Source organism: Erinaceus europaeus, chromosome 10, assembly GCF_950295315.1.
Source record: "Erinaceus europaeus chromosome 10, mEriEur2.1, whole genome shotgun sequence".
In the NCBI taxonomy this organism is placed as follows: Eukaryota; Metazoa; Chordata; class Mammalia; order Eulipotyphla; family Erinaceidae; genus Erinaceus; species Erinaceus europaeus.
Genome location: NC_080171.1, coordinates 103,443,930 through 103,469,925, shown reverse-complemented (window position 1 = coordinate 103,469,925; position 25,996 = coordinate 103,443,930). Strand labels below are relative to the sequence as shown.

Below are 25,996 nucleotides of genomic sequence, written 5' to 3'. Positions count from 1 at the left end.
GTTCGTACATACACAGATTCCCCAGATATGGCCCTGGGGTCCAACATTCCCCAGAAGTTACTTAGAAAAGAGACCGAAAAGAAGCACTCCAATCCCTAGGATGGTTTTTAAGGGTTGAAAGAACAATTTTTAAAAAATAATCAGGAAACAAAATTATGTAATTGAAGGCAAAGATCCAGACCAGAGCAGAGAGCACCAGCAGAGGCAATGAGCGGAGAATGGGGCTGGGAACACTTCAGGAAGTGGGGTGCCTTTGGTTTTGATTCACTGTGAGTAGCATGTAAGCAGCTCTAGTGCTTACCATTCTGCGTTTGCTGAGCACTTACTTTGTATAGGGCCTTGTTCTCAATAATCTTATCATCTTGGCTCCTCCTATCCACATTCCCCTGTAATAAATAATCATACCAGCACTCGGTACTTGGTGTTTAGTGCTCAAAAACACTGGATTTTTTGGACTCACAGTTTTTCTAGGCTCAGGCTGTGGCTATCTGTGGCTTCCCAGGACATGTCTTTCTTCTGGTCTTGAGAAACATGTAGGGAGGTTCTTTCTCTTTTTCAGAAGATTTATTTATTGGGGCTGGGCGGTGGCACACTTAGTAGAGCACACACATTACCATACACAAGGACCAGGGTTCGAGCCCCCAGTCTGTACCTACAGAGAAGAAGCTTCATGAGTGGTGGAGCAGTGCTGCAGGGGCCTTTCTTTCTTTCTCTCTCTCTCTCTCTCCCCTTCCTTCTCAATTTCTCTCTGTATCTATTTAGAGGGGAAATAGCTATACTCAGCAGTGGATTTACTCTGCAGGTACTGACTCCCATCAATAACCCAGATGGCAAAACAAAAATAAAATGATTTATTTACATAAGATAGAGAAGAGAGATAGAGAGAGAGCACCAATGCATCACTCTGGCACATTCAATAACAGGGATTGAACTAAAACCTCATGTTTGAAAGTCCCATGTCTTACCCACTGCACTACCCCCCACCCTGTGGCAAGAAGGCATCTCTTAAGAGCTCAGGGTACTGCTCTGTGCTTCTGCCTACATTCCAGTAGCCAAGGTCAACAGGGATAGGGAAACAGGAAAGTGAGCAGGGTGCAGAAATGGGGTTCTCCAGCAGGGAGAGTTGCTGAGATCAGTGCTCCACCCACTCTAGAGTCCACCACCTACCACCTTCTTGGCTCATGGCTCCAGGCTGACCTCCCCTCAGAACTCCAGACTCGGGAATGTGATGCCTCTGAGGAGTCTATATACCCCTGACCCCCAACATTATTCTTCCCCCCACTCACCTGAATCAGTGTCCTGGGCTTGGCACTGTCATGCTCTCTCTTTACCTCTTTTTTTACTTTCTCTCTATATGCTGACCACCTCCCCAGCTCTATCTTCAAACATTTTCTGTGCCCTTCTTTCCATCTCCACTGCTGACACCCAATCTGAGCTGCCTACATCTCTGCTCAGAAAGCTCAGGCACTGGCCCTGTTTGTGCCACCCCTCTACTACCCCCCACACTAGACCCTCTTGGAGCCTGTCCTCAATATGGCAGACAAAATGGACTTGTGAAAATGTCCATCAGTTTCTAATATGGCCCCTCCTGCAATTCTCCAAGTCTTTCTACCATGCTAGTAGGAAACTCTAGCCCTCTCCCTGTTTTGCACAGCCTGTCCCACCTTCCCTCCTTCTTGCCTCAACTTCAGTTCCACCACTCTGCCTTCACTCAGCCACAAGGCCATAGTTAGGTCTTAGCATCCCTAACACCTGTTAGTCTTGTTCCAACCTCAGGACCTTTGCACTTTCTTCCCCCACCTGCAGAGTTGTCCCTCAAACTTTCCCATCACAGGTTCCTCCTTCAAATCCCATTTTCTCACTAGGCTCTTCAACAACTCTGTGCTGCACCCAGTTTTATCTCCTCTAAGCAACTGTCACTATTGGAAAGTATCTTATTTGTTTGCTAGAATCAAACTCCACATAGTAGATGCTCACTAAATAGCTGTTGAAAGAACTCACTAGTAGGTTGGGGGTGGGAGAGTTCTCCTGGGGGTAGGGTGAAGGATCAAGTTATTCTGGGGTGGGCATGAATTTCCTGGGGACTCTTGCTCAAGAGCACTGGCTCCTGCCCAGGGTGGTGCAATCCCCACTGAGGTCAGGGGGTCCCACTGAGGTGAGATCCAGGTTCCAGGATGCACCTGAAGCCACAGGGTGCATCCCAGATTGTGGGGGGGGGGCTTCATTTTCACATGAAGGCAGAAGATGAGAAGCACCAGATGAAAGAGATAGAGAGACAGACAGACAGACAGAGAGGGAAAGAGGGAGGAGGGGAATCCCAAGATGCTGCTCTGGTGAAAATCTAGATGTTGAATTCTTCTCTGCATGTTGCTGGCAGACAAATCAAATGGAACAACAGTGACTGAAGATACTCGGTTGTTTTCTATAAAGCACAGCCCCTAAGGGTCGTTGCTATTGGGTGGGGGCCAGGTGGTGCAGAGGAGGCTGGAGTAGCTGGGGAAGACAATGGTAAGTGACATGGCCTTCTACTCACTGACACATGTCTGAGCCACAACCAAGACGCCAGCTTCCTCAGCAGCATGGATGACGGCCAGGTTGCACTCCCAGCGCATCTCTAAGACAGGCAGTTGTGACAGAAAGGAGCTGCGGTGGCTCAGCTGTGCCTGGGCGCAAGTCACCCTGCTTGTGCTTGGAGCTTAGATGAGCTAGGGCAGTTCAGGGTGTGTTTGCTAGCCTGCAGGGGGTTTGCTCTGAGAATGTGCTATGGAATCACTGAGTGAGAAAATGAATGAATGAATGAATGAATGAGTGAATGAATGAATGAATGTGTGAGTGACAGCAGCTCTGGGGTCACACAGAGCCCTGGTTTCCCACAGTGATTCTCAAAGGAACACTGGGAGAAAGGCAGGGCATACATGGTACCTGTACCCCCAGACCTGCTACAGGTGCATCCAGTAGTCCAGTTAGGACAGAGAGGAATCCGGCTGTTTCTAGCCAAGTTAAACTTCCTTCCATCCAGCAATTCCATCCTTGGGTGGGTGCCTAAGGAATGCGTGCATGCGAGCACCCAGGCATGTGTACACGTGTTCACAGCAGCAGGCCCAAGAGGAAACAGCCCACATGTCCATCAACAGGCAAATGGTTCAAAAAATTGTTCAGAACCATAAACGGAACACTATTGGCAAGGAAAGTAAACTACTGATATACACAACAATGTGGATGAAAATCACCATCCTAATGTTGAGCCAAAGTAGTCAGACCCAAAAGAGCACACACCATGTGCTTCCATTGCATGGCGCTCTAGAAAAGGCTGAAGTGAGCTGCAGGGCCAGGAATCAGTTCATGGGGCTAGGGTACTTGCAGAATATCACATCATGCATGTTTGGGGTCCTGGATTCATTCCCCCAGCACCACAATTAGGGGTCAAGAGACAGCCTACTAGATAGCCCACTCAGTAGAGCACAGACCTAACCAAGCTTTAAGACCAAGCACCACAAAAGAATGTCAGGCACAAAACAGGAGGAGTTCCGTGAACATTGGAACAGTGATGTAGTGTCTCTCCTCTACCTGACACCAAAAAGGAAAATAAGAATAATAACCACCACCACAACGACAGTCCACAAGGAGTGGTGGAAGCACACAGGTGTCAAGTCCTGTTGCCAAAATCCAAACAAAATGAAATCAGGTCCAAGGGAGCATGTGTGAGAGGAGGGGGTAGGGGAGTTTTATAGAGTGACTGGTCAGGAAGCAAACTGTACCCTTAAGATCTATGCTTTTGGGAGTCAGGAGGTAGTGCAGTGGGTAAAGCGCAGGTGGCGCAAAGCACAAGGACCAGCTTAAGGATCCTGGTTCAAGCCCCCGGCTCCCCACCTGCAGGGGAGTCACTTCACAAGCGGTGAAGCAGGTCTGCAGGTGTCTATCTTTCTCTCCCCCTCACTGTCTCCCCCTCCTCTCTCCATTTCTCTCTGTCCTATCCAACAATGATGACATCAATAATAACTACGACAATAAAGCAACAAGGGCAACAACAGGGAATAAATAAAAATATTTTTTAAAAAAGATCTATGCTTTTTCACTATATAGAAGGATAGAAAAAGAAACTTGCTTTCAACAGTGTGGTAGACAAGACCCTCATTTACAAAAAAAAAAATTAAAGGTCAGGGGAGATAGCTCAGCAGTTTAAGAAACAGACTTCCACACCTGAGGCTCCCAGGTCCCAAGTTCAATCTCTAGCACTACCACAAGCCAGAGCTAACTAGTGCTCTGGACACACACTCTCTCTCTCTCTCTCTCTCTCTCTCTCTCTCAAAATAGGCTTCTGGTAACAAGCATCCTTTTGAATTAAAAAAGAAGAGAAATGAACAGGGACCAAAACAAACAGGGGTGAGGAAAGCTGCTGGAGATGGGTGGAGTAGAGACCATCCCATCTGCAGGGGAGGAAAGAAAATGACAATAGAAACATCTCCCCTGCACACACATCACCAGCCAGAAGCTTGTTTTCGTGAAGCATCGGAGCTTCAATTTACTCTCCTGCAAGGTAAGGATGTCAAAGTGATTCTGAATGGAGTATCCCCAGTGCCCAGCACAAAAGCAGCTCCCTGGGGAAGAACACCATCAGCACAAGACACAGGGCTCCCATGGACAAATCTCTGACAGAGGCTGGACACCCAGCCTTGACCTATGGAGACCCTGCAGAAGCAGGCTGCTATGGGGCAGCAACTGCCAGGGCCGGCACCCCAGGGTCTGCAGAGAGTAAACACAACATCATATATATGGCCTGGAAGAATAATATGGGAGTAAGACATGTCGCTTTTGCAAGGCTGGCCACTTGGAGCTCAGGATGTGGCCACTGACTGCATCCAACTTACAAGATTTTCATTCCCCACATCTGGTTCCTTTTTCTCAACAACAAGCATCTGTGATCCAAGTGTTATCTGTGGATGGGTTCTCAAATTCTGCCTCTGTGGACTCTGAAGAGTGTGGACTTAGTGGGGGGAGGTGCAGACTTCAGGATATACATGCTTGGCGTTTATAAAATGTATGATCTTGAGCAAGACACTTGACCTTCACATATTCCACCGTGGAATGGGAATAATAAAGAGTCACAGGTGCCTCATAGGCTCTTGTGGGGACTACAGATGTAGCAGGTTAATGGCTCAGGACCAGGTGGTAGCACACCTGGTTGAACACATGTTACAATGTGAAAAGACCTGGGTTCAAGCCCCTGGTCCTCACCTGCAAGGGAGAAAGCTTTGCAAATAGTGAAACAGTGCTGCAGGTGTCTCTCTGTCTCTCTCCCTCTCTATCACATCCTTTTCTCTCAATTTCTGACTGTCTCTATCCAATAAATAAATATAGTAAATAATAATAATAATAAAACTAGTAAGTCAAGTTCACATCATCTGATGGGTGGATTTCCTACTGCGGCTGCATCCTGGGCTTCCAGGACTCGGCGGCTTCATTGGCTTCGCACCGACCTCAGCCAGATCATGCGATGTTTCCAAAGTACCAAGAACACAAGGCTGCAGAGCAGAGCAGACTCTTCCCTGGACCAGCTGATGGGCTACTTCTGCAGGAACACACTGAAACCTAGTCCATGTAGAGTGCATGCCCACCTCAGACCATGCCACCCCCCACCAAACCAACCTTCTCACGGGTGCCCACATCAATGAGAGGGCTTCTACCTCTCCTTCTGCTCCTTCCGACCTCTTTTATTTCCCTCTCTGCCTCCTCCCTTCCAGCTGCTTTGGTCCAAACCACATGCCTCCTTGGGTTTCTTGACTCTCCAGGGAGTTCATGCCCCCTGACCCTTCTTGCCTACCACTACCCTTAGCCATCTCCCAGCTTTTCACATCCACACAGTCTATCAGGCAGTCCGGTTGAGAAATACACAGAACTCAGACTCTAATTTTTAAAACGTAACAGTCCTCTCCTACTGCACCATAGCCTAAGCACTGATTCTGGGTCAAAGGAACTGTGAGGGGGCAGAGGAAACCAAGGCTGATGTGTAGATGCTAGCTGGCCTGTATGACCAAGTTCTCCTGCTCCTGGGCTAACCCCTAACCCCAACCCTAACCCCAACCTTAGCCCCTACCCCCTAACCCTGACCCTAAGCACTAACTCTGAGGGTCCGGCCTTGGCATGAGTTTCTCTGGTGATAGATGCAGTGAAGATGTCACATGCAGTGACCCTAGCCATTGGGGCACAGACCTGCTGCCTCAGGGGCCATCCACACAAAGGTACACTCGCACACGCTCTGTGCTAATCCGCCCCTTTGACAGAGACTTCCAGTCTGTCTTTACCACTCAGTGTTGACAAAGCAAAATAAAAAATAAAAAGAAAGGGAAAAAAATCCACCCTGTCACTTGGACTCTCCACCCCCCTCCACCACCACCATGAGCACCGGGCTTGGCAGTCCCCACCCCCACCCCATTTTGTATTGTGGGTTTATGTCAAGGTATGTTGGATTCTAAATTAAATGTCAGCCCACTGTACATTTCTGGCTCCAGCCGCAGAAAATGAGGAGCTGGCGTTGGAGACCATCCAGTTGTTCAGCTCCCCGTGCCTAACCATGAGAGGTGACAAGCCCATTGAATCACCGCACAGTAGCTTTCCATGCCACGGGAAGCCAAGACAAATTTATTTTTAATGATAAATGTGACCGTCAGAATTAAGTTGAAACAGCTTTACAGCAGGAGCTGCGTGCCCTCAGCAGTTTGGGGCAGAGGCTGGGTGGATTAGGGCTAGAAGTCCTGACCTAGCCAGCCAGTCCCCCAGGCCTCCTGAGACAAGCACATTTGACATTCATCCCAGGTTTCCTGAGTCCTGACCACACACATGTATGTCTCAGGCCTGGCTCTAACTGAGCGTATAGAAGTAAGTCAGAAATATGGAGCTGAGCTCCAGCCGTGCAGAGACCTGGGTTCAAATTCCCAACCTGTCAGTTGCTGTGTGAGCTTGGCTGTCATTTAATCTCTCTAAACTTTGCTGGAATCACCTATAAAATGGGGATGTTAACTCTCATAAATATGTGGTAAGGATTACATAACGTAAGATATTTTGCTAATGGGCCAGCAAAATGCTCACCTGGATAGTATAGCTGCTTTGTCATGCATACAACCCAGGTTCAAGCCCTGCTCCCGCCACACTGGAGGAAGTGTTGCTATCTTTTCTTTCTGTGTGTCAGTCCCCCTCCCCCAATATTTTATTTATTTATTACTGGAAAGAGTCACAGGGAAATTGATAGGGGGTAGTGATAGGGAGGGAGAGAGACAGAGAGACACCTGCAGCACTGCTTCACCACTAGTAAAGCTTTCTCCCTACAGGTGAGGACTGGAGGCTTGAACCTGGGTCCTCGAGCTGTAATGTGTGCACTTAACCAGGTATGCCACTGCCTGGCCCCTCTCTTTAAAAGTCAGCCTGGAGTCCTAAAGCACTGACAATGACAATAACCAAGAAAAAAAAAAAGATATATTGCTAATGAATGGTCCCTAGCACACAGAAAATACCTACTGGATGGTAGCTATTAATTATATCATTTTATTAATAGCAGTACTACTCGAGTTATGTAAGTTACCTCTCTAAGTCAGTTTTCCCATCCATAGAATGGGATGACATTAGCTCTCACTTGCTGGGGGGGCAGGGAGCCTGTGACATGTCTGCACAGGCTCATTAGATCTGAGCAACTTTCTCACCCATCTCCCTGGTTGCTCTTTCTGGGTTCTTTCATTTCCTTTCCACTTCTCCAGGGTCAGCATATCTGACCATCCAGGATCCCCTGCAGCCCCTCCCCAATAAGAGAGGTGCCCTGTGTGGACTGTGGTGGGTGTCTGACCTAGGACAGCAGTCTCAGGCTAGCTGATGACCTATGGTTGTCATGTCTTGGTCCCAAAGGATGGATAGAATGGACCAGAGCCCTTCTCTCTAGGATGGAAACTAAAAACCCAGGGGCCTGGTGGTGGTGCACCTGGTTGAGTGCATATGTTACAATGCACAGGGACCCAGTTTGAACCCCTAGTCCCCACATAGGGAAAGCTTTGTGAGTGGTGAAGCAGTGCTGCAGGTGTCTCTCTGTCTCTCTCTCCCTCTCTGTCACCCCTACCTTCTCAATTTATGGCTATCTTTATCCAGTAAATAAAGATAATTTTAAAAAAAGAAACTAAAAACCCAGTCAGAAGTCATCTGTCAGAAGGACCATGACATCAAGGTGGTCAAGGACAGGGAAAGTTGGAACCCAAGGAAATGGTGAGCCAGGAGGAAGAGGGCGCATATGCAGGGAGTGGGCTAAGTGTAGGGGCAGTGTGGAGCTAATGGCAATTGGCTTGAGGGTCCTGAGACATCTGGAGACATCCTTGGGGGTCTGTGACATGACTTGTGAAAGGGAAATGGGGGGGGTAGAGCCACCACCTGTGACTTGTGAGGTACAGCTGTGCTTCTCCTCACATGTCTCCAGGTGGCGCTGGTACTCACTTCTGCAATTCATTTCCATCTCATCCCTCTATACTGTATTGTATACCAAGGGCAAGTGCAGGGACACAGTGCAGAGTAAACACCTGCAGACTGGTGCCAGGGTGGAGTTTTCTGGGGTGATGGAGCAGAGGATGGGTGAAAACTCCCCCCACCCATACACACACACACACACACACACACACACACACACCCTCACTGAACCCCAGCACCACCCAAGGACAGAATCCCTTACAATGACAATCTGCCACTAATCTCACAGGTGAGAGCAAACAGTGCCATGAAGAACCACTAGGTGGCCCCTGCTCACCTGTCCAACTGTCCTTCTGCAGGCCTGAGAGCAGTGCTGCCAGCCAGCATCCTCCTGTTTGCACCTGCCCAAGCTCATTACAGTAGCTGCATTCTCTGCCCTTGCTTTGTGGCTCCACAATCAGAAATGCCTCCTTCCCCAACATCCAGATGTGCCCATCTTTACAGCCAGTGACCAGCCCACCTTTTCCAGGATGCCCTCCTTGATCACTCAGGGTATATACCTAAAACTCCCATTGCTCTCAGCATTCCCCACGCTGACCTTGAATCTTGGTTCAGGGTGATATCCTGTAAAGCAACATTCAGTCTGTGCATAGGCACATCTGGAGTTCACATCTTCCCAAAGTGGAGTCACAGACTTGGGGGCTTAGCCACTTTCCCTGGAACCCATTAGGAAGGGGATCGTCTCTTGTTGCATCAGGAAATTGAGGCTGAAGAGGACAGAGGTCACAGTGGGGAAGTGGGAACCTCACCTTATTACAGGGGTGTTTGAATGCACTGTCTATCAGACAGTCACAAGAACTCTTCTGAGCAGGGTGAGGCTAAGCCCTGTGGTGCCCCTGGGGACAGTCCCTGAGGCTCAGAGAGGCACCGTGGCTTGTTCCTTGTCCTGTGCTTTCTGTCACAACTCTCTTCCCAAGTGCTGCTGACCCTCCAGGTCATCGACTAATGCCTTTTAAAAAATAATTTTATTCATTTATTATTGGATAGAAACAGAGAGAAATTGAGAAGGGAGGAGAGATAGAGAGGGAGAGAGACAGAGAGACACCTGCAGCCCTGCTTCACTACTTGTGAAGCTATCTCCTTACACTATTGGCTTTGTTCCACAGGAAAGGAACCCTGGGGGAAAGGTGACATCCAGAAAGCCACAGGCCAGGACTCCACATGTCCCTTGACCTTTGACATGTAGACACAGTAGTGGGGTTGTCCCCAGATGCCAGGGCAGCCTTCCTATGGGCTAGGCTAGTGGACGCAGTAGACAAAAGCTGTGAACCCAGTTTCGGGTGGGTGACAGTCTGCTCATAAGGCAAAGGGCACAGAGTCCCAGGCTCTCACATTCCTGGGCTCTGGGCATGTCCCCACTCGGAGGCAGCCGGCGACACCGCGGGGCTCAGAGAGGAACCCAGGAGAGGGACTATGATGGGCGACAGACTGGCAGCGGGTGGGGGAGAGACGACGCCAATGCCAGGGAACAGCGTGGCGGGCCAAGGCGCCCCAGGAGCTGGAAAACAGCTTTGGGGAAAAGCAGGGGGCGGGAGTGTGTGTTTTGAAGCTGGGGGAGCAGACTATGAGAGGCGGTGGGGAGGGCGGGGGCGGGGCAGTGGGCGACTCCCTCGGCGGGGGCCGAGAAGGTAGCATCGGGCCGCGTGGGCGCCTCGCGGTCAGAAGCCACAATAGCAGCTCGTTAACAGCGCAGATTAAAGATTTTGTCAATTACCCCCGAAAGCTGCTCTGGGCGGATTAAATGATTTTAAAAGTGCTGCTGGTGGGAGGGGGCGGCTAAGAAGCCCCCCTCCTGGCATAAATCCCCTGACTCCCGCGCAGAGGAGGAGGCGGGGGCCGAGCCGACGCGAGGCGCGCAGGGCGAGCGCGGGCAGGGCGCGGGGCGCTGGTCCTCCAGTCCTCCGGCGGCTGCTGTGGCTGCTGTGGGCACCCGGCTCGGCTCGGCTCGCCACCGCCCGGGCGGGGGCAGTCGGAGAGCCGGGGCGCTGGTCTACCCGGCCGGACCGAGCCCCAGAGCCGACTCCAGGGACCCGGCTCTGCAGGTGGGGACCCGGAGTCTGGAGGCCGACAGCCGGGCGCGCTGCCCCAGACCCGGACCAGCGCCTCGGAGACCCGCAGGGGGCGCATTTCTGAGCGTCCTCTCCACCCCTCGCCCCGTGCGGGTCTGGGGGTGAACCCCGCGTCGCGAAGGAGACGTGGAGCGCGGCGCCACTCCCTGGGGACGCCTGCGGCCAGGTGGGGGCACCCCGGGGACGCCAGGAGCTGCACCCCCGCGCTCGGTGAGTTGACGCGAGTCTCGGCCGGGAGGAAGTTTGTGCAGGGACGCCGCGGGAGGCTCTTCGCCCCAGCCCCCCGGGAGCGGGCGAGAGGAGGCTGCCGGTGGCTGTGTGCTGCCCTCCCGGCTGCCCGGGGGTCGGGGGCCGCTGCTGCCTCGGTTACCTCGGCCTTTCCGGAGGTGGGACTGAGCGCAGCCCCCGTGTGTGCGTGTGTCAGAGGAAGGGGGAGCGATAAGCGGCAAAGAGAGTCCGAGACAAAAAGAGGAGATTGAGGAAGAGGGGGAGGAGGGAGAGGAGCGCGCAGGGGGCGGCGCGGGAGCGGGGAGCGGGGACGGCGCAGCGCAAGCGGCGGGCGGGCTGGCGGCCGGCTGCTCCAGTGCTCCCGCGCCCGCTCTCAGCGCACACAGCCGCGTGCACACACACACCCGCACTACCGCGAGCACACACACGCACACGCCCGCTGGTCCCGGCCGGCCCACGGTGGGGAGGGGGCGCTTCCGAGGCGGGCACCGGGCGCTCAGACGCTCCCGGAGCCGGAGCCGGAGCCGGAGCCGGAGCCGGAGCCCGCGCCCACCTCGGTGCCTTCTCGTCCCGCAGCAGCGCGCCCCGGCCCGCGTCCCAGCCAGCGCGGCCGGAAGATGGTCAACGACCGGTGGAAGACCATGGGCGGCGCTTCCCAACTTGAGGACCCGCCGCGCGACAAGCCGCAGGTACGCGCGAGCCCACAGCCTGGGGACCTGGGGACGCGTGGTGGAGGAGAGGCGTGGTGGCGGACCCCGACCGGCGGCGACCGGCACCCACTGCAGGGGCTGGAGTTTGGGGCGCTCCCCCGCGAGATTTGGGCCGCCCTAGGCAGGGCGGGCGCCCTTCTCTCTCATCGGAGGCTTGAACTCAGGGCTCGGGGCGCGCATGGGGCGGCAGCAGTGCTGGAGCTGCGCGCGCCGTGGGCAAGGGCCCCTTGGCGCCCTCAGCAAGCTCCTGGCGCCTGTAGTTGAGTGTGCCCGGCCTGTAGTTAACTGTGCCATCATACATGTGCGGAGTCTGTTTTCTCGCCACTACGACAGGCATCTTAGCACGAGGACCCACCCTGCGCTCTGCCCTGTGCACTGTCCTGGCCTGTTGACTTGGGCTCTGGGACTAGCGCTCAACCCCTCTCTCCTTCCCGAACCCTCACTCTTTAGCCAGGGCGCCGCCGCCAGTAGGGGAGCCGTAAGTATCCGCCCGTACGCATAACTCCTGGTCTTATGCATCCCCAGCTCTAAGACCAGAGAACTAGGATTCAGGGCTGATACCTTCTGCCTGTGGCCTCGCAGCTCTGCTGAGATTTAGACCTGAATCTGCTGGCCTCGGGTCTGTTGACTCTGCCCCTCCTGCCCTCCAGGGGCTGTGCAGTGGGCCAAGAATGGAGCAGCCCTGGGGGTATTCCAGGGATGAATACCTAGGGACTGTGGTGGGCAGGCTGAAAGAGGAGGCCTCCTCGCCAAGGAGAGGAGATAATGGGGCCACCCGTTTTAAATTTCAAATTTCTCCCTCAGCAGATGTCATTGGGGAAGGAACAGTTCGTGTCTGCAGCGGCAGGAGGGGGGTGGCAGGGGCGCGCCTTGGCAGCCCCTCACTCCCTAGAGCTGCAGCCTGATCCCTTCTGTGTGGTGGGGTGCTGTGGTGAGGTGGGGCCCAGGCCCCTGAGCTGGCAAAGCCCCCTCCCTGCCATGGGCACAACTAGGTGTGAGCACAGCTAGGCAGTAGTGTGCATTCCTTGGCACAGGGGGCATTGGCTCAGAGAGGTCAGGTTGTGGACCTAAGTCACACAGCATGTTGGCAGGAGAACAAAGATTGGAAGCCAGGTCTGACCCGACTACTCCTGCTCCTCCCTGGAGTCCTTCCCCCTTTTAAGTCAGACCCACACTCAAATATCCCCAGATCAGAAGTGCTGTTCTGCTCACATCTGACTTTCTTTCCTGCTTAGCCAACACTTTTACCTCCTCCAGTGGGTAGCGGGGCTGGCTCCTTCTCCTCTTCCCCTCCATCTCCTTACAGACACCTACTGCTTGTTGTTCGTCAACCCCCAGACCCACACCTGTGCTCATTCCTAGACTTCTGCTCTTGTTTCATTGGTTCCATTAAGCTCCTTGGGGTGTGTGTGTGTGTGTGTGTGTGTTAATGCACTGTCACTTGGGGAAATTCAACATATACTTTTAGATGTTGCCTCCTCCAAGAAGCCTTCCCTGATACTCCATTGCTGAACCCCCAAAGTCCTGGCAGCATTTAGTCTGTGCTGCCTTTGATCTGTGTCCTCTAGTCCCTCTTCCCTTAGGGGCTCCTTTTGGACATCTGCTCTTATTGGATCCCCAATCTTGGTCCTCCCTCTTGGGACCAGGGTCCTGCCCTTCCTTGCAGTTCAGGTTGGGAGCCAAGGGCTATTTGCTGAATCAAACTGTCAAGGGAACTATGGGAGAGGAGCCAGCTAGTGCGGCTGTATCTCAAGGGATGGGGGAGGTGGTCTGTTTGAAAAGTGGCTCTAAGGTCTCCTGAGCTGGCACAGCCTCCCTCCACTTCTCCCTGGGGGCACATCTGCCAGCCACCTCTAGGCCAGAGCCCAGCTGTCTGCCCAGTAGCAACAGAGACTCTAAGGACTGTGGCCCTAAGGGCCTGGGCCAGGCAGGTATCAAATGCCCAACTCCCTTCTCCACTCCTTTGGTGACCCAGCATGTAGACAGATTGCCCCTGGCACCAGCTCTAGGCTCATTTGAAGCTGCAGATAAGAGGCCTGATAAGAGAGAGCTTTGCCTGGCCTGATTCCCTCTGAAGCAGCTTTCTCAAGCCCTGGTCTTCTCTCCTGCATTGCTTCTAGTTTCATCTCAGCCATTGGCATGCTGTGTGACTCTGGGTAAGTTACTTTCCATCTCTGGGTCAGGACTTTCATAGTTGTAAAACAAACTTGCAATCTTTGCAAGGCTATTATGAGGGTGATGTGAAATACGCCTGTGTTTTACAAACTGTGAAGTGCTGTGCACCCTTGGCAAGTTGCCAGGGTCCTGGTCTCCCCTCTGCCCACCAGGAAAAAGCAATCAGACCTTCCAGCCCCCAACTAGAAGGGCCCAATGGAAGCTTTATTATTTTTTTAAACGAGCATCTTCCTCCAGGAGAATAATGCCACTGGCACCCTCTAGCACCAGCGGAACTCTTCACAGCTCTCCTGTCTTAGACACAACCACCTGGCAGTGGGCATCAGGAATGAATGACCACTGGACAGATGAGGAAACTGAGACTAGGCCAGCAAGGGCAGGACAGGCAGGGCTTCCTGGGAAGAGGAAGTGGGAGGGACAGGCTGGCCTTTCCTCCTTGGGTCTGTGATTCCCAGGGTCCAGTTCCTGGGTTCCCTGAGACCTCATGGTACTCACTGCCCAGGAAGAGCCTGGGGACCACCTTGTGCTGCCTCTGCCCTAGCCCTGTCTGGCCTCAGCTCTTCCTGTGCAGACTGACCTTGGACCAGATGCCAACTTCATTAGCGTGACCCTTCTTCCCCAGTTGGATGAGGGGCTGTCTTACCTTCGGGCCAAGGGAGGACAGTGGCATATTCTCCAGGAGTTCAGAGTCACTCAGACAAAAGGAGCTGGAAATAGACATGATTCTCTCCTGGTCCTGGCATGGGGGGAAGAAGGGCAAGAGGTCACCTTGTAACCATCCCCTGAAAGCAGGGACAGTGAGCTTGTTTCTGAATGTTCCCCAAGCCTAGCAACCCCATCAGCAATATCTCTTCATACTTTCTAGACTTCCAGAAGCATCCCAGTAAGAAGCAAATCTCTGGGGGCAGTTCTTCCTAGTGTCTAACCTAAGTCTTGACATATTGATTCACTCCCTGGTTTAGTTATAGAGTTCTTCCCTTGTCAGCTTGGAGACACAGCCACACAGTCCCCTTTCTGGACCCCAAAATCACCAGGGGTGGCTGTGATTGGAGGAGGCCCAGAGGCCGGGGTACTGGGGCATGATGCCGAGATTGCTTCTGTGAGGACATGATGAAAACTGAACAGCGTCTGTGCTCAGAGGGACCCAGGGTGTACAGAGGGCACAAAGGAAGCTGGGCAGGCAAAGAGAGCAGGGCAGGGGTGAGAGACTGAGGCTGTGGAGCTGAGATCCTTCAGACATTCTAGGCCCTGGAGGGGACTAGTGGAGCCTGAACCTGAGAGCTTAGTAGCCCTGGAGGGAACATAAGTGTCCTGGTCTGCTTGCTTTCAGGAGTGGGTCTTTGGCTGTGGGGGGTGGGGAGCAGTGTGATGAGCTGGGGAGACCACAGGGAGATGATCAGAGGGATTCAGAGGCAGGTGACAAAGCTTGGGCCAGGGCAGATCTGGGGACACAAGGTTTAGAGAAGGTAAAGGAGGCAGAGTCAGGTGACAGGCAGGACGTGGGCGTGGAAGGGTGCCAGAGAAGAGCCCAGGAGGGACACTGCCCTGAAAGGAGCAGAGATGAGGTTGGTACCACCCCCAGTGGGAACCTCAGGGGGGCCCATATTTGGGGTGAAAAGAGCCTGGTTCCTGGGTCCATGAGCTGTGTGCCCAAGGAGGCAGCCCACCTACCACCCTGCCTGTCCTGTCCAGTCCCAAGTCCATATGCTTCCATCCTGGTGAGCAGCCATCTTGCTTTTGGCCTCAGGGTCCTGGAAAAGGGTGTGTGGGGGGGCGGGGAGTAAGGGCAGAGGGAGAGAGAGAGAGAGTGATTGAGTGTGTTTGGGGTGGGGGAGGCGGTGTATCTTGCCGACTTGGCCCAGACTGGCCTGGCCTCCCTCTAGAGCATGAAGAAGTATGGGCTCAGCCCATCTGGGGAACACCCCTGCCTGACTCCTGTAAAATACAGAAAGGGGGGGCTGGTTAGTGGCATTGTGCTCCTTCCTCCTGAGCCCTCCTTCCTCCCAGCTCCCTGGCTACACCCTCTCTCCCTGACTCAGAGGAGGCTGAGTCAAATGTCACCCCCACCCCCAACTTAGACACTTCTGGGCTTTCAGTATTCCCCTGAAACAAGCCCCTCTTGTCCTCCCATTGACCAGGGCTTCCTAGGCAGTCACTGGCCCTGGGTGCAGGGATGGATCACACAGATGACAAAGCCACGTTACTTCAGCTGAAAGTTCACACAGGTGGTTCCTGGGCCTCGAACCTGAGACTCGCAGCTCAATTTCTGTGCTGCCTGGGCTAGTTCCCTATCTCCTGATCTGAGCCCCTGGGAAGTGGGCTATGTATATCTCCTGCTTCTTGTGGGTCTTGGGATGATGCACCCCACACTGTCTCGGCTGAAGGCTAAAAATGAAGAAGGAGCCCAGTGGCGGCTGATGCCCAGAACCCCTCTGAGTGTGGCAGGTGGATTTCTTTGTCGGGCACGTACAGGACAAGCCTGTAGAAGTGGCCGATGCTTCATGTTTAAGGTGATCTCTGAAGACTCATTCTCCTCTGCCAGTTTCATGCTCAGCCTGCCTGCTACCCCGTCCCCATGGGGTTCCCTGCAGCGTCCAGGAGTCCCTCCCCAGCTCTGCACCCCTTGCCTTCATGTCAGGGGCCAGGGACTTGGGTGGAGGAGGGTTCCTGAAGGGACAGGGGTCCTGAGACACTGAAGGGACATGGCTGACCACTTGGCCAGCTGGGGGACCTTAATGTGATGCGGTGGGAGGCTGTGGCACAGAGCCGCTCAGGGCAAGGTGTCTCCCCGCAGACTCGAAGACTCACCTGACAAGGATGCACTTGCTGACACAGAGCTTTGTCTCTTACACCCCAGTCACACTTCAGGCAGAGGGAAGAATATTAGGGGGGTGGGGATGGGGGGTACCATCACTCAGCAAACAGCCTGGACACTGAGGGCTCCTCCCCCCATTTGGAAAATGAGTCCTGGCAGAGCAGGGCTCGTTGGAAGGTTTCAGCAGAGGCGATGTTGCAGGGACAGGAAAGCTGCTGGCCACAGGTGACTGGGGTGACACGGAGGTGGCTTTGCTCCCTGCCACACCAGCAGAGTTGGGCACAGAGTCAGAGGTGCTTGTGGGCCTGGGCTCAGCAGGGTGTTGGCAAGCCTCTGCCCTGCCAAGCCTTTACCTCCTCCCCACACCAGCCTCAGTGGGGAGAGGTAGCCCTTTCACCAACTTCTCTCATTCAGTCCTGGCTGCTCTATTTAAGGTCGAGGCTAGGTTCCAGGACCTGCCTGATATGGCTTCCATGTCCACAGCTCTCCTCATCTTTGTCCCCATCCTTGTCTCATCAAAGAAAATTAGAATTACAGTCCACATGCTACAGAACTCCCACCCCACCCCCCAGGCAGGGATGGAGCAATTTCCCCCACCACTACCCTCAAGGAGTGGCCCTGACCTGATCCTGGGGATACCCAGTCAGTGTTGAAAGGATGTTGCAATGAATGAATGAAGTCAAAGACCATGACTACCTAGATTAGCATCACCATTGTCAGGGGAGCAAGAGCTATAGGGATGGGGCTCTCAAACTGGGAGAGTGTAGAGCATCTAGTCAAGGAAGGCTTCCTGAAAGAGGCAGTGTCCAGCTGAGTCCTGGAAGAAGAGAACTAGTTGGAGCGGTGGAAGGGGAACAGAGAAGTAACTGCTTTGGCTCTATGCAGAGCTGATGGAAGGGAGCTGAGATGCTCAGTTCTGACTGGAATAGATTGTCCAGATGTGTGGTTCCACTCTGGGGCCTAGGCAGGTGTGCAGTGAGGAGGGGGCAGAGCACCCCTTGTCAACTGGGACAGGTTGACAAGACAAACCCCTTCCTTAGAGGGGGCCACCTTGCCCCTGACCCACCAACCTCAGGTGTCAAGTAGGAGGTCCAAGGATTCTAGTGGGGTTTGACTTTCTGGACAGGAAGCTGTTTGCTCACCCTGCATGTGCTCATGGCAGATGTACATGGCAGAGGCAGTGCTGTGTTATGTGTAGCTGAGAAAGAGAGGCGCTGTCAGCAACAGTTGTGGGCTGCCCGCCACATAGGAGATGTTAAGCTGTGAAAAAGAGAAGGTGCTTTCCAGTATCAATGGTACACAGAAATAACATGGGGTGGAAAAGAAAAACCAACACCTTCCAGATGCTCCGTGCACATTGATCACAGGATAATAAAAGGCGCTAATATTTATTGCACCGGCACGAGTGCCAGGCAGACCTCCAAGTGCTTTCATGCACTAACTCTCTCAAAAACACGACTTAGATGTGGGACAATGAAAATGAAGAGTGGGTGGGATGCAGGTTGCAGAAAGTTCTGGGAAGAGGTCGAGGCCTGCGGCAGGGAAGGGAATCTGGTCTGAGCTCTGCTTCTACTTTGCTGTGAGGGTCTGGGCAAGCCCTTGGCCCTCTCTGGACTTCAGTTTCCCCTGATATGAAAGGTTCATTGCCTGCTCTTCAGGATCCCTTGGATTGTGGGAAACTCAGGCCAGGTCATGAAGGGAACTTCCTTGAACCACGAGCTACCTCTGGGTTAGTCTTTTGCATTATTACCTGAGGTACCTGAACCCTGTGTCTCCCTCTCCTGATAATCTCTGTTCACTGCCTTTGTTATTTGCTGCCTGTGTTCTCTGCTTTCCGAGTCTTTCCTCTGCTAGAGGGATGGAGGCCTTTCTCTGTATTGAGCTTAGTAGTTGCCTACACTCATCTGTGACGAGGAAGGGGAGAAAAGGAAGAGACTGTGCTTAGGCAGCCAACTTGTGCCCCGGGACACCTATGCAAGGTGGGTGTGCACAAATTTGGGGACTCTCGGGACAAGGGTGTTCCAAGTTGAAAGGAACTTTCAGTAATGGGCACTCAGTCACCCAAGGTACTTATTTATTCCCTGATGTCAACATGATAAATTTTTAAAAATTATTTTTTCTTCCTGTCCCAACTGTTGGATTTACTGGTTCTAATTCCCAATATCAGACAAATTACTTTCCATGTCATTTTCCCACCCGGAATGCTGTGTAATGTACCAGTTATCCTATAGCCTTCACTCACCATATGGGCAAACATCTTTCACAGGAGAGGCAAAACCACAGTGCGTATTTGGTTCTTCTGTGAATGCCTAGTGGAAGGTAGATACTTCTTTATATGCAAACAAATGTTTTTTTTTAATTTCTTTATTGGGGAATTAATGTTTTACATTTGACAGTAAATACAATAGTTTGTACATGCAAATGTTCTCTTTTTTATTGTTAATTAAATATGTTTATTTCTACTTCTAACTTCCTCCCCAATTATGTCTCCATTTTGCCTTAAACTTATCCTTTAAGATTTGATCTAATATTTTATTTTTCCTTTATTTTTTAACATTTTTCCTTTATTGGGGGGATTAATGTTTTACAGTCACCAGTAAATACAATAGTTTGTACATGCATAACATTTCTCAGTTTTCCTGTACTCTCCCCCCAACCACCCACCCCAAAGTCTTTTACTTTGGTGCAATACACCAACTCCAGTCCAGGCTCTGCTTAGTGTTATAGTGGGATGATCTCACTCACAGGAAAAACAAGATCAGAAGAGAAAACACTAAAAGTTATTTTGTTGTTGTTTTGCCACCAGAGCTTTCTTGGCCTGCTTGACTCCTTGGCTCTGGGCACACTTTTCTCAGTTAGAAGATGAGAGACAGAGAGGAAGAAACAGAGAGAGAGGAGAGACACCACAGCTGTGTTCTACCACTCATGAAGCTTCCCCTTTGTGTGGTGTTCCCATGGGGTGGCTGGGTGCTATCTCCAAGGTTCTTGTGCCTAGGAAAGTGTGCACTGCACCGTGTGAGCTGTCTCCAGGCGAGGCTTAGGGCATCAGCACACTCCCTTTTCCCCAGTCTGCGTGCAGGTACTCACATGCAGGAAGGAGGGAGGGTTGTGACTGCCTCCATTTTAGGTGAGGACACTGAAGCTCAGCCAGGTGTGTGTCTGGGGAGAGAGGGTGCTTGTTCAAGGTCACCCCACAGAAAATGATGTATCAGGGGGAGCTGAGTCCTGCTGTCCGGTCGCAGGGTGAAGTCCTCACTGCCAGTCCTTATCTGGCTCCAGAGGGTTTGGGGGGTGGGGAGGGGGCATGTGGCTGCAGGGCAGGAGCAGTGAGAAGAGAGGAGGGCTGCCCCTTCTCCACGGGTCTCCCCTGCTCCCTACCTCAGTTTCTCTTGTTCTCCATATCACTTTCCCTGCCTCTCTTGCTCCCTCTGGATCAGGTGTAACCCCCCCCCGCTCTGTCTCTCATCTCTGTCTCTCTGTGTATCTCTCCCCCCAAACTCCCATGTAGAGGGGGTCCTCTGGGCTGGCAAAATAGCTCACTTGGATAGTGTTCTGCTTTGCCATATGTGTGATTCAGGTTCAAGCCGAGCTCCCACCACACTGAAGGAAGCTTTGGTGATGTGGTCTTTTTCTCTCTATCTATCTAAAAGTAAAATAAATGAGGAAGAGGAGGAGGGAGAGGAGAAGGAAGAAAAAAAGAAGGGGGGAGGGTTCTCTGAGCCTGTCCAGATGCCCAAAATCAAAGGCCTTACTGTCAGGGATGAAGGCCCAGGCTGACCCTGCCCTGTTTCTCTCCTGTCCATCTGTCTGTCCGTTTGTCTATCTCTCTGTGTGTGTATGTGCCCTGACCTGGCCCCCAGCGGCCGAGCTGCAGCTATGTGCTGTGCACAGTGCTGCTGTCACTGGCAGTGCTGCTGGCTGTGGCTGTCACTGGCGCTGTGCTCTTCCTGAACCACACCCACATGCCCGGCACAGCACCCCCGCCCGTGGTCAGCACCGGGCCGGCAGGTGCAAACAGCGCCCTGGTGACCGTGGAGAGGGCCGACAGCTCTCGCCTCAGCATCCTCATCGACCCACGCTGCCCAGACCTGGCCGACGGCTTCGCCCGCCTGGAGGGTGCCCAGGCGTCGGTGCTGCAGGTGCTGACTGAGCACCAGGCCCAGCCACACCCAGCCAGCCAACAGGAGCAGGAATTACTGGCTACTCTGGCCGACCAGCTGCCCCGGCTGCTGGCCCAGGCCTCAGAGCTGCAGGTGGAGTGTGCAGGGCTGCGGAAGGGGCACGGAGCCCTGGGCCAGGGCCTGACTGCCCTGCAGAGTGAGCAGGGCCGTCTCATTCAGGTAAGTGGTGGGTCCCAGGTAGGGAGGCTGCCAGGAGGAGGGTAGGATGGCTGCCACCTGGGCCCACTTTGTGCTGTGAGCCTCCTGTCCAGTGCCTCACTGAATACCCAGGTGCCCTGGCACCCAAAGCTGCCCCTGCTTCCAGCTAGAGTTGTGCAAATGAGCAGAGAGGAGCATCCTACTTGAAACCACACAGCAACTGGCAGCAGGACCCAAACCCGGTCTCTCTCCTGTACCCCACCCCCTCAGCGGCCCTGGGCATTTGGGCAGCACCCCTGGGCACCCAGTGGTCAGGTTAAATCCGGGGTTTGAAGGGTTCCCAGGTGCTCCAGAGCAGTGAGATTTGGGGGAGGCAGATTAGAAGGAGGTAGAAGATCTGGGAGGTAGTACAGCAGTAGTGCACAGTACTTCCATTCAAGAGGTCCCGGGTTCAGTCCCCAGCACCACCAATAGCCAGAGCCTAGCGGTTTACAGTGTCGGTAACGTGGTTCTTGTGCCCCAGACCAGAAAAAGCAGCATCTCTTTCCCCTGTGCGTCTCCCCCTCCCCGCACATAGACCACAGTCCCTAAGTGCCCACTACTTTCCAGTGTAAGACGGGCTGAGGGACCCCCAACCTGGCGCTGACCTGTCCCAATCAGCTCTGCCCAAGCCCCCATCCCTGAGCCAAGCCAAGCCCCTCAGCCCCCCACCCCCCACCCCTTTAGTATCACACTTCAGCATCAGTCACAGACATCTCAGCAGCCTTGGGCCATTCCCCAGAAGAGAGACCCTTATGGGACCCTGATTCACCCCGGTACAGTGGAGGCCCAGGCTGGCCATCTGGCCTCCCAGAGCTCTGCCCCTCCACCTGTGATGTGTCTCATGTTCTTGGGGACTAGGAGTTAACCCCAACCCCGTCAGTGAGCTGGGCCCCACAAGCATTGGTCACCTCAGTGGCCAGCCCTTCCTTCCTGGGAAGAAGGCTGCAGCTGGGGAGCCTGTGCTCATGGAGCTGTGGGCTGAGGGATAGGAGGGAGATGGTCCTCTGGGGGTGGTGGGTACACAGCCCCTTTCCTGCAGCCTCCTGTCAGTAGGACTGGGAAAGACCTCCAGACTCTCGAGAGCTGGCACCCCTCTCCCCCGACTCTCCACATTGCTGACCCACATTCACCTTGAGGACTGGGGTGCTGGGCTGGGGCTTACCTGATAGATTTGATTCTCAGAAAGAAAAGAAAAGATAGACTTAAACTAATTTCCCACACCAGACTTGGTTTCAGATCATGGGTCTTACAGAGCTGAGTGCCCTGAGCTGCCTCCCTGCACGCTACTCAGCTCAGACCTTGGGCTCTCAGAGGCATGCCTGGGGCAGCTGGGGCAGAACCGTCGAAGCTAATGGTTAAAATTGATTTCCAGGGCTGGGAGATAGCATAATGGTTATGCAAAAAAGACTCTCATGCCTGAGGTTTCGAGGTCCCAGGGTCAGTCCTCAGTACCATAAACCAGAGTTGACTAATGCTCTGGTCTCAGTTTTTTTTTTTTTTTTCCTCTCTCTCTTAATTAAATAAATCTTCCTGGACAATCCACTGAGAACTAGGTCCTGGTGGTTCAGATTCAAAAGCAGGGTCCTGTGAGGCTCTTCCTTGAAGAAGGATCTCCTGTCCTCCTCCATGTGACTTTGAACCTCAGTCAGTCTCTGATGGAAGTGAGGCCCTGCCTCCCTGAATCTCACCTGTTCTGGAGCTCTAGGGAAGGCCCTTCAGCCCTGGATTCCACCTGATTTCTGGGTCCCCTGGGATGCTGCCCAAGGACTCAGGGCGACCAGGGTGGAGTGCAGGTGGCTAACATGTCATAAGCAACCGTCAAAAATGAGGACCACTGTCTCATTCCCTGGAGAGGTAGACTGAGGCTCAGGGCAGCGGAGGCTTCATTTAAGTTGTCACACACTGAGAAACGCCGGAAGCAGCAGATCTGTTGTCTCTGCTGGTGAAAGCTGCCGAACCTCTTTTAGGCACCCAGACAACTCAGTGAGCAGGGCTGGCATTGCCCATGAATTCAGGGTGTGTTTATAGGCACATTTTCAGCTTTAATCTTTCACTGGTTTAAACGAGGAGTGTCCTGCCTATGAGCAGAGCCAAGTACTGGCTGAATGTGTTGTCACAGGAGGATGGGCAGAACCCATAAGACTTAACTGATGAGCCCATGATCTGTGTCCCCCACATCCTGTAGAATGCCCCCACCAAGTCTCTGGGGGTGCCTGCTGCCCTTTTGGGATTTCCCTGTCTACAGGCCACTGCGAATAGAATCCAGGAGAAACTTTCCACCTTGCCCGAAAGTGTTCCCTGCCCAGCCCTCCAGCTCCCTCCTCCCCTGCCCCCCTACCCCCTGCAATCACCTGCTCAGCGGAGGATAAACTGACAGGGAAGCTAAAAGCTGTGTGTGGGACATGCTGAGAATCATATTTTGTAAAGTGCCAGCACTTTATGTTTCTATCTTCCTCCCTCCAACTGGCTATTATCTGCAAGTGACAAGTCCGGTGTGTAAAGAACAAATGTAAAGCCGGCTGACTTCAGTCTGCCCATGACCCTGCCTCCCAGAGCCCAGGGTGGGGAGGCGACAGATTCAAGGTCCTGTAGGGGGTGGCACAGCTGAGAGGCTGAGAGGACCCAGGCCCAGGGCTGCACTTGCTGAGTTCACACCTCTGGCTGAGATCACCCCCATGGAAGGGGTAAGAAAGATACCAAGAGAGAACTCTGAGGATGTGGGTCTCCAAGACATCATTCCACATCTCACTCATCCCCAGAACAGCAGGTCCTGTTATCCTGGCTCAAGGAGGAAACTGAGGCACAGAGGTTCTTTTTTAAATGATTAACTTATCTCTTTATTCATGAGAGAAAAGGCAAGTGAAAGCCAGATCATCACTCTGGCATATTTGATTCTGGGGAATGAACTGGGGATTTTTTTAAAATAGAGATAGAGAGAGAGACGAGGTAAAGAGAGGGAGAGGGCTAAGGAGGGAGAGGGGAGGGAGAGAGGGAAAGAGGATGAAAGAGAACACAGCACCAAAGCTTCCTACAGTGCAGTGGGAGCCAGGCTCAAACCTGGGTTGTGTGCATGGCAAAGCAGTGCACTGTCCAAACGAGCTACTTGCCCAGCTGGGATCCTCTTGCTGGGAAATTGGGTGCACTTCCCATTGAGCCACCTCTCAGGCCCACACACAGACCTTCTGGTTGAATGAATAGAAGAGGGGCTGAGCAAAAACCCAGAGTTGGCTCCAGAGCCTGCATTCAAGTCACTCACCACACTGCTCCACCCAGCCTAGAACAGTGACCCGGGTCCTGGCCACACACATTCAGGGGCTCCAGTTCTGGGACAGAGGGATAACAGTTCCAGTCCTTCCTCCCAGGATACTGTGGGGTGAGAAGAGGCAGTGGACACCAGGGGCTGCGGACAGTCAAAGCAGTGCTCACGATGGGGAGGTCCTGGCGGCCCCAAGTTGGGGTGTAGCTCCAGGCCTTGCTGGGGTGAGAGAGAGAGAGCTAAGTGGGAGTGTTCTGTCACCTGGAAGGTGCTGGAGACTTAGAATAGCGAGGCTAGCCATGCCCTGAGAGCCTGGCAGTGTGTCCCGTTCCTGTCACTGCTCCCCTGTTGGCTGGGCCCGGGAGGCTGTGGAAGTCCCACCTCAAGGCTGACTAGTCACTCACCTGCTGTGTGACTGTAAGCACATCCAGGAACTACTTCCATTCCCATGGCTGAGGGGGGTGGTCCCCCAGGGGGAAAAGGCCTCTGCTACAGAGTGGGGGCTGCCATCACACCAGGATCCCACTTTCACCTGAGGGGATAGACTTTCCTGGTGTAGGGTGTGGTGGATAGCCCGGCCTGTGCCCCCTAAACCATGCTCCCCTGTGCTCGCAGCTCCTTTCTGAGAGCCAAAGCCACATGGCTCACCTGGTGAACTCTGTGGGAGACGTCCTAGATGTCCTGCAGCGGGACCGGGGGCTGGGCCGGCCCCGGGTCAAAGCTGACCTTCAGAGGGCACCTGCCAGGGGACCTAGGCCCCGGGGCTGCGCCAACGGTGAGTGGGGAGGGCTGCCTTCCTCCCTCCTTGGCACCCAACTGGGGGACTGGGGGAAACCAAGGACCCATCACCCCACCAGCTTCCCTGTGTGTTGAGGGTCACTGCTGTCTGTCCAGGGCATCCTTCCCTATGCCCTCCCATCAAGCCCACTCCCATCCAGCATGAAGGGCCATTGCACCCAGGAAGTGGCAGAGCCAAGGTCCAACCCCATGGCTGGTGCTCTGGGGCCCACACGACATTACTGGGAGACCCAGGACCAGGATAGCAGGGACATGGGGACGCACCCATTCAGCCTCCCTCACTGCCTTTCCCCAGGCTCCCGGCCGAGAGACTGTCTGGACGTGCTGCTGAGTGGGCAGCAAGAGGACGGCGTGTACTCCGTGTTCCCCACACACTACCCTGCCGGCTTCCAGGTCTACTGCGACATGCGCACTGATGGTGGCGGCTGGACGGTAAGAACCTGGCTAGTACAGTGAGGCCCTGTAGGGGTGCAGGTGTCCCTGCCCCGTGACTCTGTGTCATCCCGTATCGGCCCAGGGTGCTCTGAGCAGCCTCCTCATCTGTCTTGGTTGAACCCTATAGGGGTGCCTATCAGCCACCACAATGCTGCCCACAATCTTCCCAAAGAACCCCACACCTGCAGAAACTGGAGTAGACAGGACATGGGAACTGAGCCTTGCCTTCCCCCCAGCCCCTGTTAGATCCCATCTCCAGTCTTTGGGGTCACCCTGAGCCTCAAGCCTTCCTTGAGTAGTGGTTCCTGGGGTTCAAGGCACACTGGGCACAAAGTTGGCCCCTGGATCCTGTCATTGCAGTGAGTTCACAAGAGATGAAAAGTGGGGTACAGCTCCTGGGAGCAGAGACCCCAATGGTTTCCTCATTGAGATTTGTAGTGATTCTTGTGCTGGCTGATTCTTTCTGGGTTACAGTGCCCTCCACCATGGTTAAGGTGTGAGGGATACGCACAGGGACCTCTGAAATCTTCCCAAAGCTGGGAGGAGGTACAGTGGCAACGTCAAGGCCCCTGACTTGATAACCCTGGAAATCTGCCTCTTTAACAGTGAGGAAGCCCTTCCTGGAGCAAGGTGGGTGCTCTATTTCTGGA

At 53.6% G+C, this 25,996-nt stretch overlaps 1 protein-coding gene across 1 annotated transcript in view; it reads left to right on the top strand.

Annotated features, from left to right (window-relative positions):
- Positions 1-10,226: 10,226 nt before the first annotated feature.
- Positions 10,227-25,996, top strand: part of FIBCD1 (fibrinogen C domain containing 1) — a 32,177-nt gene continuing 16,407 nt past the window's right edge. The window contains exons 1-5 of the mRNA XM_007530309.2: positions 10,227-10,778; positions 11,373-11,485; positions 20,357-20,836; positions 24,729-24,888; positions 25,207-25,343. Coding sequence (XP_007530371.1) covers positions 11,414-11,485; positions 20,357-20,836; positions 24,729-24,888; positions 25,207-25,343 — 849 coding nt within the window. The 5' untranslated portion in view covers positions 10,227-10,778; positions 11,373-11,413. The remainder of the gene's footprint in view (positions 10,779-11,372; positions 11,486-20,356; positions 20,837-24,728; positions 24,889-25,206; positions 25,344-25,996) is intronic.